Consider the following 12,783-nt stretch of genomic DNA (forward strand, 5'->3'; position numbering starts at 1 on the left):
AATTATTTTGCGCTAGAATTTAATAATCAAGTTGGGACCCAATTACTTTTCCTATTTTGGAGATAATCTATGCTCGTGCCAAAATTCATGTTTCTACGACATCGGGAAGTTGGAGAACTTTTGGCGAGTCAGTCAGTCAGTGAGTGAGTGAGTGAGTCAGTGAATGAGTCAGTGAGGGCTTTCGTCTTTATATATATAGATATATGATTTAATATTTCAGTTTTCATATTGGCTACTAGAGCAGGCGCAATAGGCTGACATTTCTTTTCTTTTTCCACAGTTCATTTCAGCTTTGCTGTATAGATTGGGGCATAGTCAGAGTCATCGCATTAGTATTAGAGGGCAGTGGATTAAGCAACAAATAACAGCTTTATTGTACTGCTGACAGGGTAACCATACTATCTACAATAAAGGTGGAGGCTATACTTCAACTCTTCACTGTATTGTGACACGTCGCTGACCATTACCTCACTGTCATTGCAGCTACCATAAAGCACACGTCCTGTTGCACAGACAATACAGGAAACAAGTATGTCTCTCCACCCGTTTGTGGATGTCCCAATATTTTTTGGAATAAGGTTTTCAGTTATATCTTTGAGAGCCCGTTGTTTTCAATGCCTATGTCTCCAATATTGCTGCCCTTGGGGTAGTTTTTAACTAGAGATGAGCGAGTATACTCGCTAAGGCACATTAACTGAGCGAGTAATGCCTTAGCCGAATATCTCCCCGCTCGTCTCTAAAGATTCGGGGGCCGGCGCGGGTGACAAGTGAGTTGCGGCGGCGAGCGGGCGGGGAAAGAGGGAGAGAGAGAGAGATCTCCCCTCTGTTCCTCCCTGCTCTCCCCGCCCCCCGCCGGCCCCCGAATCTTTAGAGACAAGCGGGGAGATACTCGGCTAAGGCACTACTCGCTGGAGTAATGTGTCTTAGCGAGTATACTCGCTCATCTCTATTTTTAACCCTTTCCAGTCCAATTTGTATCCTGGTTTTCCTAGGGGGCTTACTCTTTTTCTGGCATTACTGCATGAGGTGACACGTTGGAGAAGTTCCGACAGCAGAGAGGCTGGCAATATACAGTAAGAGAACCCCGACGGACGTCTTTTAACATCGGAGCTGTACAGCCTTAAAGGGTTAACATATAAAGCTACAAACTGTAAGCCAAAATAAATACACACATAAATCAGTAATTCATGTCCCCAACTAAAATAGAGGAAAGCAGTTGCTATTTATTTTATTATTTACAGCTATGCATTTGTCACAGATGTTGAATTATAGAGTATTAAAAACATGTAAACTTGTGTAAGAAATAAAATGCACCACTTTGACTCGTCATACAGAAAACCGCACTTGTATTCCGTGTAGTTGTACAGTACACTTGATTTTTTTAAAATTATTTTTATGTCTATTACATTCTGAAAGTATAGGTCTTCCTTCACATCAAAAATCAAAAAAATAATATTCAGTTGCGTATACTCTTGGTTCATCACATTACCTGTATGTTTGTGGAGGTAAAAAAAAAATACCCACCGTCCATACCGAAAACACCACTTTTCAACAATCCATTGGTTTCATGCTACAAAGAATAGAGAGAAAAATGTACAAGTGTCTCCAAGTGTCCAGGTAACTCAAATAATACTAGAAATCATAACCATCACTTATAAAGACAGTACGCGCTTGTATTGTTGCATTCTCAGAAGTTAGTCTCCTGAATTAAATGTTCCCATTCACAATGAAAAAAATCGGTGACTGTTCCTCCATGGTACATTTTCATCCGTAGTTGGTACAGGAATATTGCAGAAACTTGAAGTTTCCTTTCCATGTCACTTATGCCGACCTAAGGGGGAAAAATCATTAGAAGTGTTAGATACATAACAGTCACTGCAGCAATAGCATTCTTTAAGTCCTGGGAGCTGACACGTGTTGACTTATCGGGTATTTTGGATCATTGTGCAGTCGCAGTCCTCGAATCTTGTCAGAAAGCCCTAAATACAATGTTCACATTCTCTAAATTAAATTTTGGATCAGAGGGATTTCCTAATTGGGTTTCTCTGCTTGGTTTTCGGCTTCTGGCTTTATGAAATTTCACTTTATATTGCAGTTCAATGTTAGAAATAAGTGTTGAATCATCAGACTTTTTGGATTTTTAGATGCTTAACCCTTTGAGGACTTGGTCATTTTGTTTTGTTTTTTCATTTTTTTTTTCCCTACCTACTTTTAAAAAAAAGTGCTTTTTTATTTTTCTGTATTAACCATGCACGAAAAAGATAGGGCGGATAGGCGTAGTATTAACGTGCGAGAATCCTGATAGTGAGAATGAAACTATTGAAATCAATGGTTTCGTTTCTTCACGTTATGCGGCTATAAAAAATTGTGGGCTCATAACCGGACTAAAAGACGCCCACCTGTTTAAGAACTTAATTTAAGAAGTAGCTATAGTTTTGAGTCGACAGCTCCTCTGCAGATAGATGCGTCTCAGTGGCAACAGATGATAAACCAACCCTGTGTTGTCTGATAGATTAGCAAGGAGTAGAGGACAGATGAAAGTGTGAAGGCAGGATCAGAGCACACAGATCTTTTTGCAGTCTGACCTATAGACACAAAACAATAGGAAATGATTGATCAAGACCTTCTGCAATGCTGATTCATTGTTCATTTTAGATCTACCAGAGCCGTAGCGGTGAACCTATGGCAGGCATGCTAAAGAGGACACTCAGAACCCTCGCTGTGGATATGCATACCGATGGCTTGTCAGCATGATTGTGATCACCAGTCTGTGTGCCGCAGCTTCCCAGCTAGTAATCACTCAACGGCACTGTTTACGAGTGCCATACTGATGGCAGTGTGTGCACCTGGGATCCTCCTCCCCTGACCCGAGAAGAAAGGAGGAGGTGTCCAGGCACATACACTTCCGCCTGTGGGAGAGTCAAAAAGAGGGGCAACGGTGCTCTGAAGACCAGGAGGAGGTAAGTATATGGGTTGGGGGGGAGGGAGGCGCTATTACTACTCAGGCCACTGTGGGGTCACTATTACTACTGTGGCCGATATAGGGGACACTATTACTACTGAGGCCACTATGCACGTGGTAGTAAGTAAACCTCAAGCTGATTTAGGGTTTGTTTACACAAGGCGGAAATGCTGTGGAATGGCAAATTACGCAGCATTTCTGCATCCAAAAAACTGTTAAAATCCTCACCATTGGTGCGAATTTTGACTGGAAATCAGCCGCGTATTCGCAGATGATGTCATATTAAGCAGCACTCCCTTCACCTCCTCCGAAGGCTTCCTACTGTCAGCGTTCCCCAGCTTCAGGTTCCCAGCGGCCTGGTCAGGTGTCACACTGCTGTTCAGGTGAGGCCACTTCAGGAAGCTGGCAACTGGAACCTAGAGAGCGCTTACAGTGGGAAGCCTGCAGAGGACGTATGAAATCAACTGCGGGTACAAGACTAATTTCCAGCTAGAAAAGAAAAAGCACAAGGCATTTCCCTGCTGTCTATTTTGAAGCGTCTCTGTCTTTTTTATATCGATCGAGGTAAAATCCTATGTCGTGATAAGCTCCACCCCATGCCGTGTTAGCACTTTGTGATTAATAAGTGGGTTTTGGGTTGCAGTTTGGACACTCAGTCATTATAAGGTTCACAATTACTGGAATAGAGCAATAAAAATGGTTGCAAGGGCTTACCTATATGGGCGCATATGCTAATACGCTCACCGCTACAGAGTGAATTCGTGCATGAACCAGGTTTTTTCCTATTTCACTATTTAAACTCCACGCTATAGCACGCAAGTTTGAAAAAAGGTAGGAAGATCGGTCCTGCCCTATCTTTCTCGTACATAGAAAAATGATGTGCGCGAAAAATAGGGCAATTCCTATCTTTTCTCACACATGGTATTAACGTGTGAGAATCCCGATAGTGAAAACTAAACCATTAAAATCAATAGTTTTCTTTCATCCAATTTTGCGGCCATGATTTTCATGGGGCAAAACGGGACAAAAACACGCCTATGTGTTTAAGCCCTGAAGGTGGATATAGTCTTTACAGAAAGGAATTTGACTGTACTTGTACGTTCCACATTGGAACAGTTGGGAAATTATTTTGTATCAACCACCAGACTGGTCACAAACAGTTAACACTCTTAGAAAAATGAGCTCATATTCAGGCTGTTATGACCAACCCGGATGTATTAGCTGTGCCCTAAATGGATGAATATTTATATACTAAGTATAAATGTGGTTAACACAAAAAGGAAGCAGAAAATGGGGATCCAACTCTAAACCTTCTGAGAAGAGAAGACCTTACTTTTAAGCGGAGCAATCGCCCTGGTGAGGGCTACCCCACGCCGGGAAGCTGGAGGGACTCTGACTTTCCCTAAATGGTGAAGGGGAATATTGGCACATGTAAGATGTAATACACCCACTAGTGAAGGAAAAAAGATGTAAAAACACCGCAGATAACTAAGTAGAACAAAAGCAGACTTATCTTAAGCGTGTATTTAAACTAACTATTTTCCCGTGCGAGTTTCGTTCAACTGTGATTTAGACGGAACACCAAAATAACCAAATGATTTATGGGCTAATTAACATGGTCCTGATAGCAGCATGTCCTATTTTGGCTGATTCTTGACAGAAGAATTAAAAAAAATGCATTGCACTCACATGTAAATGTGAGTGGAATGTGATTTTCTATTTTTCTATTGGAACAACATGCAATTCACATGTTGCAGCTATGCAATGCGTTCTTCTCACAAAAAGCATCACAATCGCAGGAAGAAAATGCCGGTCTACAAGTACAATAAAACTTGGACCAATATCGCAGTCACCCATGTAAATATGACCTAACGGAGATTCAATTCCAATCCAGGAGCTGCAGACAAGGCCAAAAATCCTTCCAAACTGAAAGTATAACCAGCACCTTCTGTTCAGAAGCGCTGGTTTAAATAACCAAACAATGCTAACTGACTGGCTGAGCAGCCAGCTAACCCAGCCAGTCAATTAACCCCTTAACAGCAAGGAGTAGTTAACTCCCTGCTGACCAGTGCTGACAGAAAATGAATACATGTTGACATGTCACACCATGTGGACCACAAGCCACCCGGACCACGGCCGTCCACCAGCCACAACATGACGTAGGTGTTTTTAAACACAAGAACTGAGGGTGACTCAGGAAATCTGGGTAGTTGTATAAGATGCCACTCGACATTGCAGAACCCGAATGTAAAATCCATAGCAGAGCCCCTATTAGGCATCATTTATAACATTGGTAAGTCTTGGTCTACTCAACTGGGGCAGTAAGGCTCTCTGGGCCCCTTCAGGCTCCAGGGCCTCTGTAAAATTGCAACTTCTGCACCTTTATAGATTCTCCCCCCAATTCCACCAAAGGGGTCTGAAGTCACAGCAGATGGAAACAATTAGTAGAAGACACAAAATCAAAACTTGCTCCTGCCATTCAGAGATGGATATCAATGTATACACTTTACAAAAAGTAATTATTTTGGCCTTAGCTACTTCAAATAGAAGATAAATAGCAAAAAAATGTAGCTAAATGTCACCAAGTTGTATCATGCTGCTTTATGCTATGGCTCTGTTATCCCGCAGAACAGAAACTACTTGGTGCCCTGTATTGATTACATATTTGGACTTGGTAAAACTAGTTCTGTGCAGTATTCCTGAGTACATGATAGTTTTACCGAGCAGCGCCCAGGCTCATGTCTGCTAGGATTTATGTGCTTGTTTTGGGATATTACACTATGAAGGACTTTTACTGATTTATTGATTCACTTGAGGAATCTGTTTTGCCTGTGGAGGCAGATACATCTTCTAGTAGAAAAAAACTGTAGGGGATTTCTAATAACTGAGTGCAATTTTTCAGCCTTTCATCTAGAAATTGGCTGAGAGCTACAGTCCGGAGAACAAGAAGAAAAACACTTCAGAAACTTCTTCAATCTTTCTCCATGCAACTTCCCAATTGCTGCTTTCTGTTCCCTAAATAAGCACTTAGGGCTCCTTCAGATGGACGTATTTGAGCGCGTAAAATATACACGCGCAATATGAGGAGAATAGAACACATTGATGTCACACTGACGTTATTTCATATTAACAATTTTTTTTACGTGTATTTCAGTTGTGTGTAAAAAAATAGGACCTGCTCTATTGTCCTGCGTATTTGAGTACCGAAGGGCCCCATAGAAGTCTACGGGAAGTGTGCAAATGTATATGCAATACACAAGGGGATGTGTGAAACACTGCGCAAAACAAGTGTCACTATATGTATATAACATAGGATGGAACATGCCATAATTGTTTTTTGTTGTATGGTAAAAAATTTGTTGGCTTCCATGCTAAATTAGACGCATACATGGAAACAGTAGGACCTCATACATTTCTATGAAGGCCACATTATGGATCAGTACAGAATATATCCATTATACAGCTGTGTGCATAGGGCCAAGACTAGTTCAGAACGTCAGACCTGGTGTTTGCTGCCTTTTATACAAGCAGCACACCTTCACCTGCAGGTTTTCTTGCAGAGTTGTTGGGTTGTGGGGTGACTTCTGCTCTTCAGGACCACAAGTTGTCATGCTGTGTTACTTGAATACAGCTTCATTACCATACTGAATAGCTTTCTAATATATCATGGCCTTGATTTACTACATCTACAATGCAGTTCTTAGCCTGAACTGAGTCTTTAACCCCTTCATGCCCAATGAAGTACATGTATGTCATGGGTGGGAAGGGGTTCTTCCAAAATGCCTTACATTTACGCCATGTAGAGGGCACAGGTTCAGAAGCTGAACTGATGGGTGACTGACAGCCAGGGTCCTACATTGCCATATCCGTAATGACCTGTGCAATAAAATGAACACTCTTTTTATCCCATATGGCAAGCACTTTAAGAAAATGCAAACAAAATTGAGCCGAAATGCTTCTTTTGTCTATTTTGCAATAGAAGTGATCAAAAAAATCATATGTAACCCAAAATGGAAAAACAGACCCTTACATACCTGCTTCCATGGAAAAATAAAGTTATGGGTCTTTGAATGCAGTGATGGCAAAAATATATATTTCCCAAAATACGGTTTTTACTGTGCAAAAGGGGAAACACTTAAAGAAATAGGTAATTTTGGTAACCGACTTGCAGAAATAAATTATCATGTCAGTTATTATAACACATACTGAATGCCATAAAAAATGGCAAGATTAATGTGTTCCTTCACCCTATGTCCCCCCCAAAAAATTAATGTTATATAATTCATTAAGTGTACCCAAAAATGCTACCAATAAAAACTACATCTCACCACAGAACAAACAAGCCCTCATGTGGCCAACAGAAAAATACAAAAATTATGGCTTTTGAAATGTGGAGATGAAAATCCCCCAAATTTGTTGCATCCTAAGTACTAAACTACGCCGCATCCATAAGGGAGTTCAAGAAGTTTTTGCTTTTACATAAATTAGGTTTAATCATTGTATAATGAAATATTCTGCATCCAGTCTTTACTGCGTCCAATGAAAACTCTTAATTTAAGATTCCTATGGAGAGTCTTAAAAGCTCAAATCAATGTGGGGTTCACTAATTGGATATGGGTGAATCATACTGCCTGATTTGCCCAATTTACCTATTTGCCAGTCCACATAATATAGTAGGAGAATCAACACTACTATTATTCTCTTTACTTCGCCAAAGGCAAACTTAAAGTCCGGCAAATTAATTTGTCTAATGCATCCTAATGATCAGGGGATTGCAAACTGATTTGTGAACCATTAAAAGTTGGATTTGGCCCAAAAATGAGTAATATTGTATGCAAGACTGAAAAAAGACATATGTCCATCAAGAAATAAGAGAATTGGATGCAAACTAATACAGATTTCTGTAAAAATATAGATTCATTGGCAAATCATATCTTATACATACTCGTCATTCTAACGGATAGGCCATAACAACAATTCATAGGGTCCATAACAACTTTGGCAGGGGCTGACTACCTTCACCACAAAGGAATAGACTAAAATTTAGGAGCCACAATTCAGTTTTTAACTAGTTGACAAGTAAGTAGTGACATAAAGTACTATACATCCCCATGGTACACAATATCATCACATATTAGGGACATTTCAATGCCACATAGTAGGTACCACCAAACTGTAAAACCAGCACTACAGCACTAAGAACGTAATGTGCACAGTAGTATTGACCTAACAGTTAGTGCAGTCCTAGAGTTGTGCTCTAACATTATTGTGGCTTAAAGGGATATTCCACCATGGTAAGTGGGCATATGGCTCGGATACTGATTGGTGCAGAACTGATTGTCAGAATCCTTATCATAAAAGGGCTGCAGTGCTAGTTATGTGACTTTTGTACAGTGTTTTCCTGCATTGCAGATGGCAAGAAGTCGGGACCATCACTAGAATGGAGCTGTATTGCAGTTTAATTTCTAGTAGGTGGTCTTTAGCTCACTGTATAGAACAAAAGCTAAAAGGACACCACACCCTTTGTTCTCCTTATGATGAGGGTCCTAGAGGTCAGGCCCTATTGATCATGATTAGATATGAGCGAGTGTACTCGCTAAGGCAACCTACTCGAGCAAGTAGTGCCTTATGCGAGTACCTGCCCGCTCGTCTCAAAAGATTCGGGTGCCAGCGGGGGGTGGAGAGTGGTGGGGGAGAGCGGGGAGGAACGGAGGGGAGATCTCTCTCTCACTCTCTCCCCCCCCGCTCCCCCCTGCTCACTCCCGCAACTCACCGCTCTCCCACGCCGGCACCCGAAACTTTTGAGACGAGCGGGCAGGTACTCGCATAAGGCAATGCTCACTCGAGTAGCTTGCCTTAGAGAGTACACTCGCTCATCTCTAATCATGATGCTACCAGAGGAAAGAATCCCTATAATAGAGCATAGTTTAAGCTAAGAGCTGTTGCTATTTAAATCAAATGTTCCTGAGACTAAAGATATACTTTAGAGTGGTCCGCAAGCTATATTCATAGTACATAAAATATGCCGTCACTGGATCAGTGCATCAACATGGCTACATGCCCAGTGGTTTTTAATAAAATTATAAAATCCATGCCCGTGTACCCCATTACAATTCCAGTTCTGATGGTCGTTGTCAACTAGTAGCAGACTGTCACATGACTGCATTCTCCATGACTTTGAGCAACTGCTCATGTGCTGCTAAATGGGTTGGAAGCAGGGGCGTAGCTAAAGGCTCATGGGGCCCACTAGCTTCTCTTAACTCCTGAATGCTATAATGCTTTATTCATACTACTGGTCTCCCTATATGGATGAAAAAGGCCTTATGGGCCCCCTAAGGCTCCTGGCCCCAGGTACAACCACATCCCTTGCATCCCCTATAGTTATGCCAGTGGTCGGAAGGACACTACCTCATTCTGTAGCTTGTGGCCAATGGGAATGTAATTTCATTGTAATCCTTTTTGGTTAGAAGGAGCCCCTGTAGACTAACAGATCAACCGTTACTGGCAAGTGAATTAGCCATTCTTAGTAGAACTATACTAGGAAATAGTGAAAAGCAAACTTTTGAAAAATTTGTTTTGGCTGGTTCGCCCAACTTTTGCAAAAAGTTCAGTTTGGTCTGCATTAGTTTGAACCAAACTGGAAGTTCACCAAAACCTCTAAAACTAGTGTGTAACACTGTCCAAGAGCCATCAAATCCCTGTATGATACCCTGAGAATGTTATAATACAGGGCTTTTATTGCTCTTAGGCAGTGTTACACATCAGTGTTCAGGACAAGTGTTAAGCAAATCAAACCAGTAGAACCCTGTTTCAGGTAGAACTCTGTGCTAATCTTAACTTTTAGCAGTTCGACCTGAAACAGGGTTTTACTGCTTTGGCTGGCTCAACACTATTAGGGAACTTCTCTATGTGTAATTCCCTTATGATAAGTGAAGTTTTGCCTGTGACTCAACATCATCCCAAAGTCGGTGCAATTTGTGCCCAATTAGTTGTAATGATAGGCTTTGCTTCTTTAGCTGTAAGTGCTGCAGAACAATCCATTTCACATTACAGTAAACTGTGTATGGTTAGAAATTCTTATAATCCAAGTTGCGTCTTACAGCAAGTTACAGCAGATTCACTGTGCATTAGGGCCTCGGTTTATCTCGGTGATTGAACATATTTCGGTTCCAAACATAAACAATAATTTACTCTGCAGAACACAGAGCTGATTTACAGTGGAAGAACTTGGACACTGCGCCACTAGAAACAATACTCCATAACTTCCATCTGTACAACATCTAATGGAATAGTTTTCTCTTTATCAGATACAATATTTGAAAAAAACGTAAATGTTTCCTTCCTTATAACATTAACATTTAAAAGCACTTAATGCCGGGAGCGGTACAATCATTATTGCTCTGCAGAATGAGGAATTTCTGTTTTCCTAACTCCTACCTATGACTGAATCGAGCAGAACAACATAAATCTGAATGTTTTATCGTTTTAACTGTGAAAAGGCCCGGAGCACATCCGACTTCAACACAAAGTGAGACTAAACAAGCAAAGCAGATCTTTATGTGGTGGCTTGTAGGACCAAATTCAACAGCTGCGTCTGCAGATAAAGCGGCGCTGGGTTGGTAGTTTAGCACAAATCATTGTGAGATCAGGATTTTATGACAGTTATCTCAAATTCAGCTCTGATATATGTATATATATCTATTATTTTCATGATTCGTGTCAATTATATACCGCCCACATAACCTACAGTGCGGTACGGAGATTGTCATCACTTACGGCGGCTTCACATGAGCATATGTGCAATTGTTCACGCTTCAGTAAGGTATTGGCGCAGTGAATGAGGTTTGATGAGGTAGGTTAGAGTATGTATAGGTGCATAGTACTGTAGTTTTTGCACAAGAAGGGTCAGTTCTCATGGGCACACGGCACACCTCTTTGTGATTTAAAAGGCTATTTAGCCTAATGAGGTCCAGATGTGTTCTTTTTCCCCACAGAATTGCATATTTGCGTGCATGTTAATTAAAATTTGCTCACCTCTCATAACTTCTATAAGGGTCTTGGTGTGCAAATATGCAGAAAAATAGAACCAGACTTACTTTTTTGCAAGTATCACGAAATACGCCTGCAAAACGTGCTCATGAGAATAAACCCATTGACATCGATGGGTTCTATTCTCTGCGCATTGAAGAAGTCCTTATGTCTGTTCTCGTAAAGCCTCATTCACATACATTAAAATGTGCGTTGCAAAAAGCTAATTTGGATTTACCCCATAATCTGGGGCAGAAACCTTAGGCGGAGCCTTGGATCTCTATGACGGAGTTGAATTTAAAGTTGCCGCAGATCCATAGTGGATTAGTCGTATTGAATAGAGTTTCCTGATGACAATTCCAGGTAGAATCCACATGAAGCATACTCCTGCCATATGTTGTCTTTGTGCATTTGACCCAAAAGCAGAAGTCGTCTCCAGGCTCCTCTTTTCTTCTTGCTCTACTATTGTACCTATATTAGGGTCCTATTCTCTCACACTTTGTCCAGTCTTGCTCCCCATCTATTATTAGTCAGCTCACTAAAATATGTACCCTCTCTCTTTCTTCTAGTATCTTTCCCTCCTCTTTTAAATGTTCAGTCATATTCACATTACTGAAAAAGATACCTTTCATGACTCGTCCTGCGTTACCAACTACCGACCTCTCATTTACTTACCCTCCTGGAACACTTGGTCTAGTCTAATCAACTATCTCTGTGGCAACTCTCTTCTTGGCTCCTCATACTCTCGTTTACTCACTCTACACTCTAAACAAACTGCTCTTACTAAAGTGGCAAATCATCTCCTGAAGGCCAACTCTAGTGGCAACTGCTCTCTACTGATTCTTCTAGAATTCTCTGCATTAAATCATTGACTGTTGCTCAATATGTGGCCTTAAGGACACTGCTTTCTCTTGTTTTCTTTCCTACCTGTCTGACCACTCCTTTAGTGTATCATTGGTCAGCTCTACGTCTTCTCTTCCTGCCCTTGCTATGGGGTCCTCCAAGTTTGATCCTAGGCCTTCTCCTCTTTTCTATCTACACAGCCCATATAGGACAAACTATCAGCAAATTTGGATTTTAGTACCATCTCTACGCTAATGACACCCAATCAGAATTGGACTGGCCCAATTCCCTGGTGAATTCCCCGGGCGGACCTTGAACCTTAGCAGAATAGGCTGACTGCTCTCCAGCACGGCCATAGCTCTCTCTCCTCTTATCTTGTTGAGTTGAAGAGGGAGGAAGGTAGGACTGGAGCACAAGATTAGGGTGTGCGCAGTACACAGTGAATAGAGTCCATTGATGTAATTGGGTTTACTCATATTAATGATTTTTTTTGCATGCGTAAAAAATGGGACTATCTCTGGACATGCAGCACGGAATTTAAGTCCGGCAGTATTACAATTTATAGCAGTGGATTTTCGATCCAGTTTCCACCTCTTCTAATGAGGGGGTGAATTCCACACCAAATTGCTTATCAAAATGGTGCAGATTTTGAGTTGGATTTTATGCTACTGATTTGCTGTGAAAAGTCAGCTGCGGTCGCTTTTTAAAATTGTAATTTAGGCAAGATTTACACCCTGTTTTCAAATGTATCCAGGTGTCTAGAGAACAAGGGGACACAACTGTATGTCTATATACTGTTTTGATGGATTATGTTTTTTATATACTGGTAGTGAATATATTTTTCCTTTGAAAGTGACAAACATAAGCTTGGTTCTGTTCTTGTATCTATGTAGTAAGCTTGGTTCTGGTGCCATATCTACTGTGTGTATGCAGTAACCTGGGCTCTGGTA

General features: G+C 41.1%; 1 protein-coding gene across 1 annotated transcript in view; it reads right to left on the reverse strand.

Annotated features, from left to right (window-relative positions):
- Nucleotides 1-1,259: 1,259 nt before the first annotated feature.
- NKAIN3 (sodium/potassium transporting ATPase interacting 3) overlaps nucleotides 1,260-12,783 on the reverse strand; it is a 550,404-nt gene continuing 538,880 nt past the window's right edge. Inside the window, exon 6 of the mRNA XM_066579000.1 lies at nucleotides 1,260-1,831. Coding sequence (XP_066435097.1) covers nucleotides 1,818-1,831 — 14 coding nt within the window. The 3' untranslated portion in view covers nucleotides 1,260-1,817. The remainder of the gene's footprint in view (nucleotides 1,832-12,783) is intronic.

This window comes from Eleutherodactylus coqui, chromosome 9 (genome assembly GCF_035609145.1).
Source record: "Eleutherodactylus coqui strain aEleCoq1 chromosome 9, aEleCoq1.hap1, whole genome shotgun sequence".
Classification (NCBI taxonomy): Eukaryota; Metazoa; Chordata; class Amphibia; order Anura; family Eleutherodactylidae; genus Eleutherodactylus; species Eleutherodactylus coqui.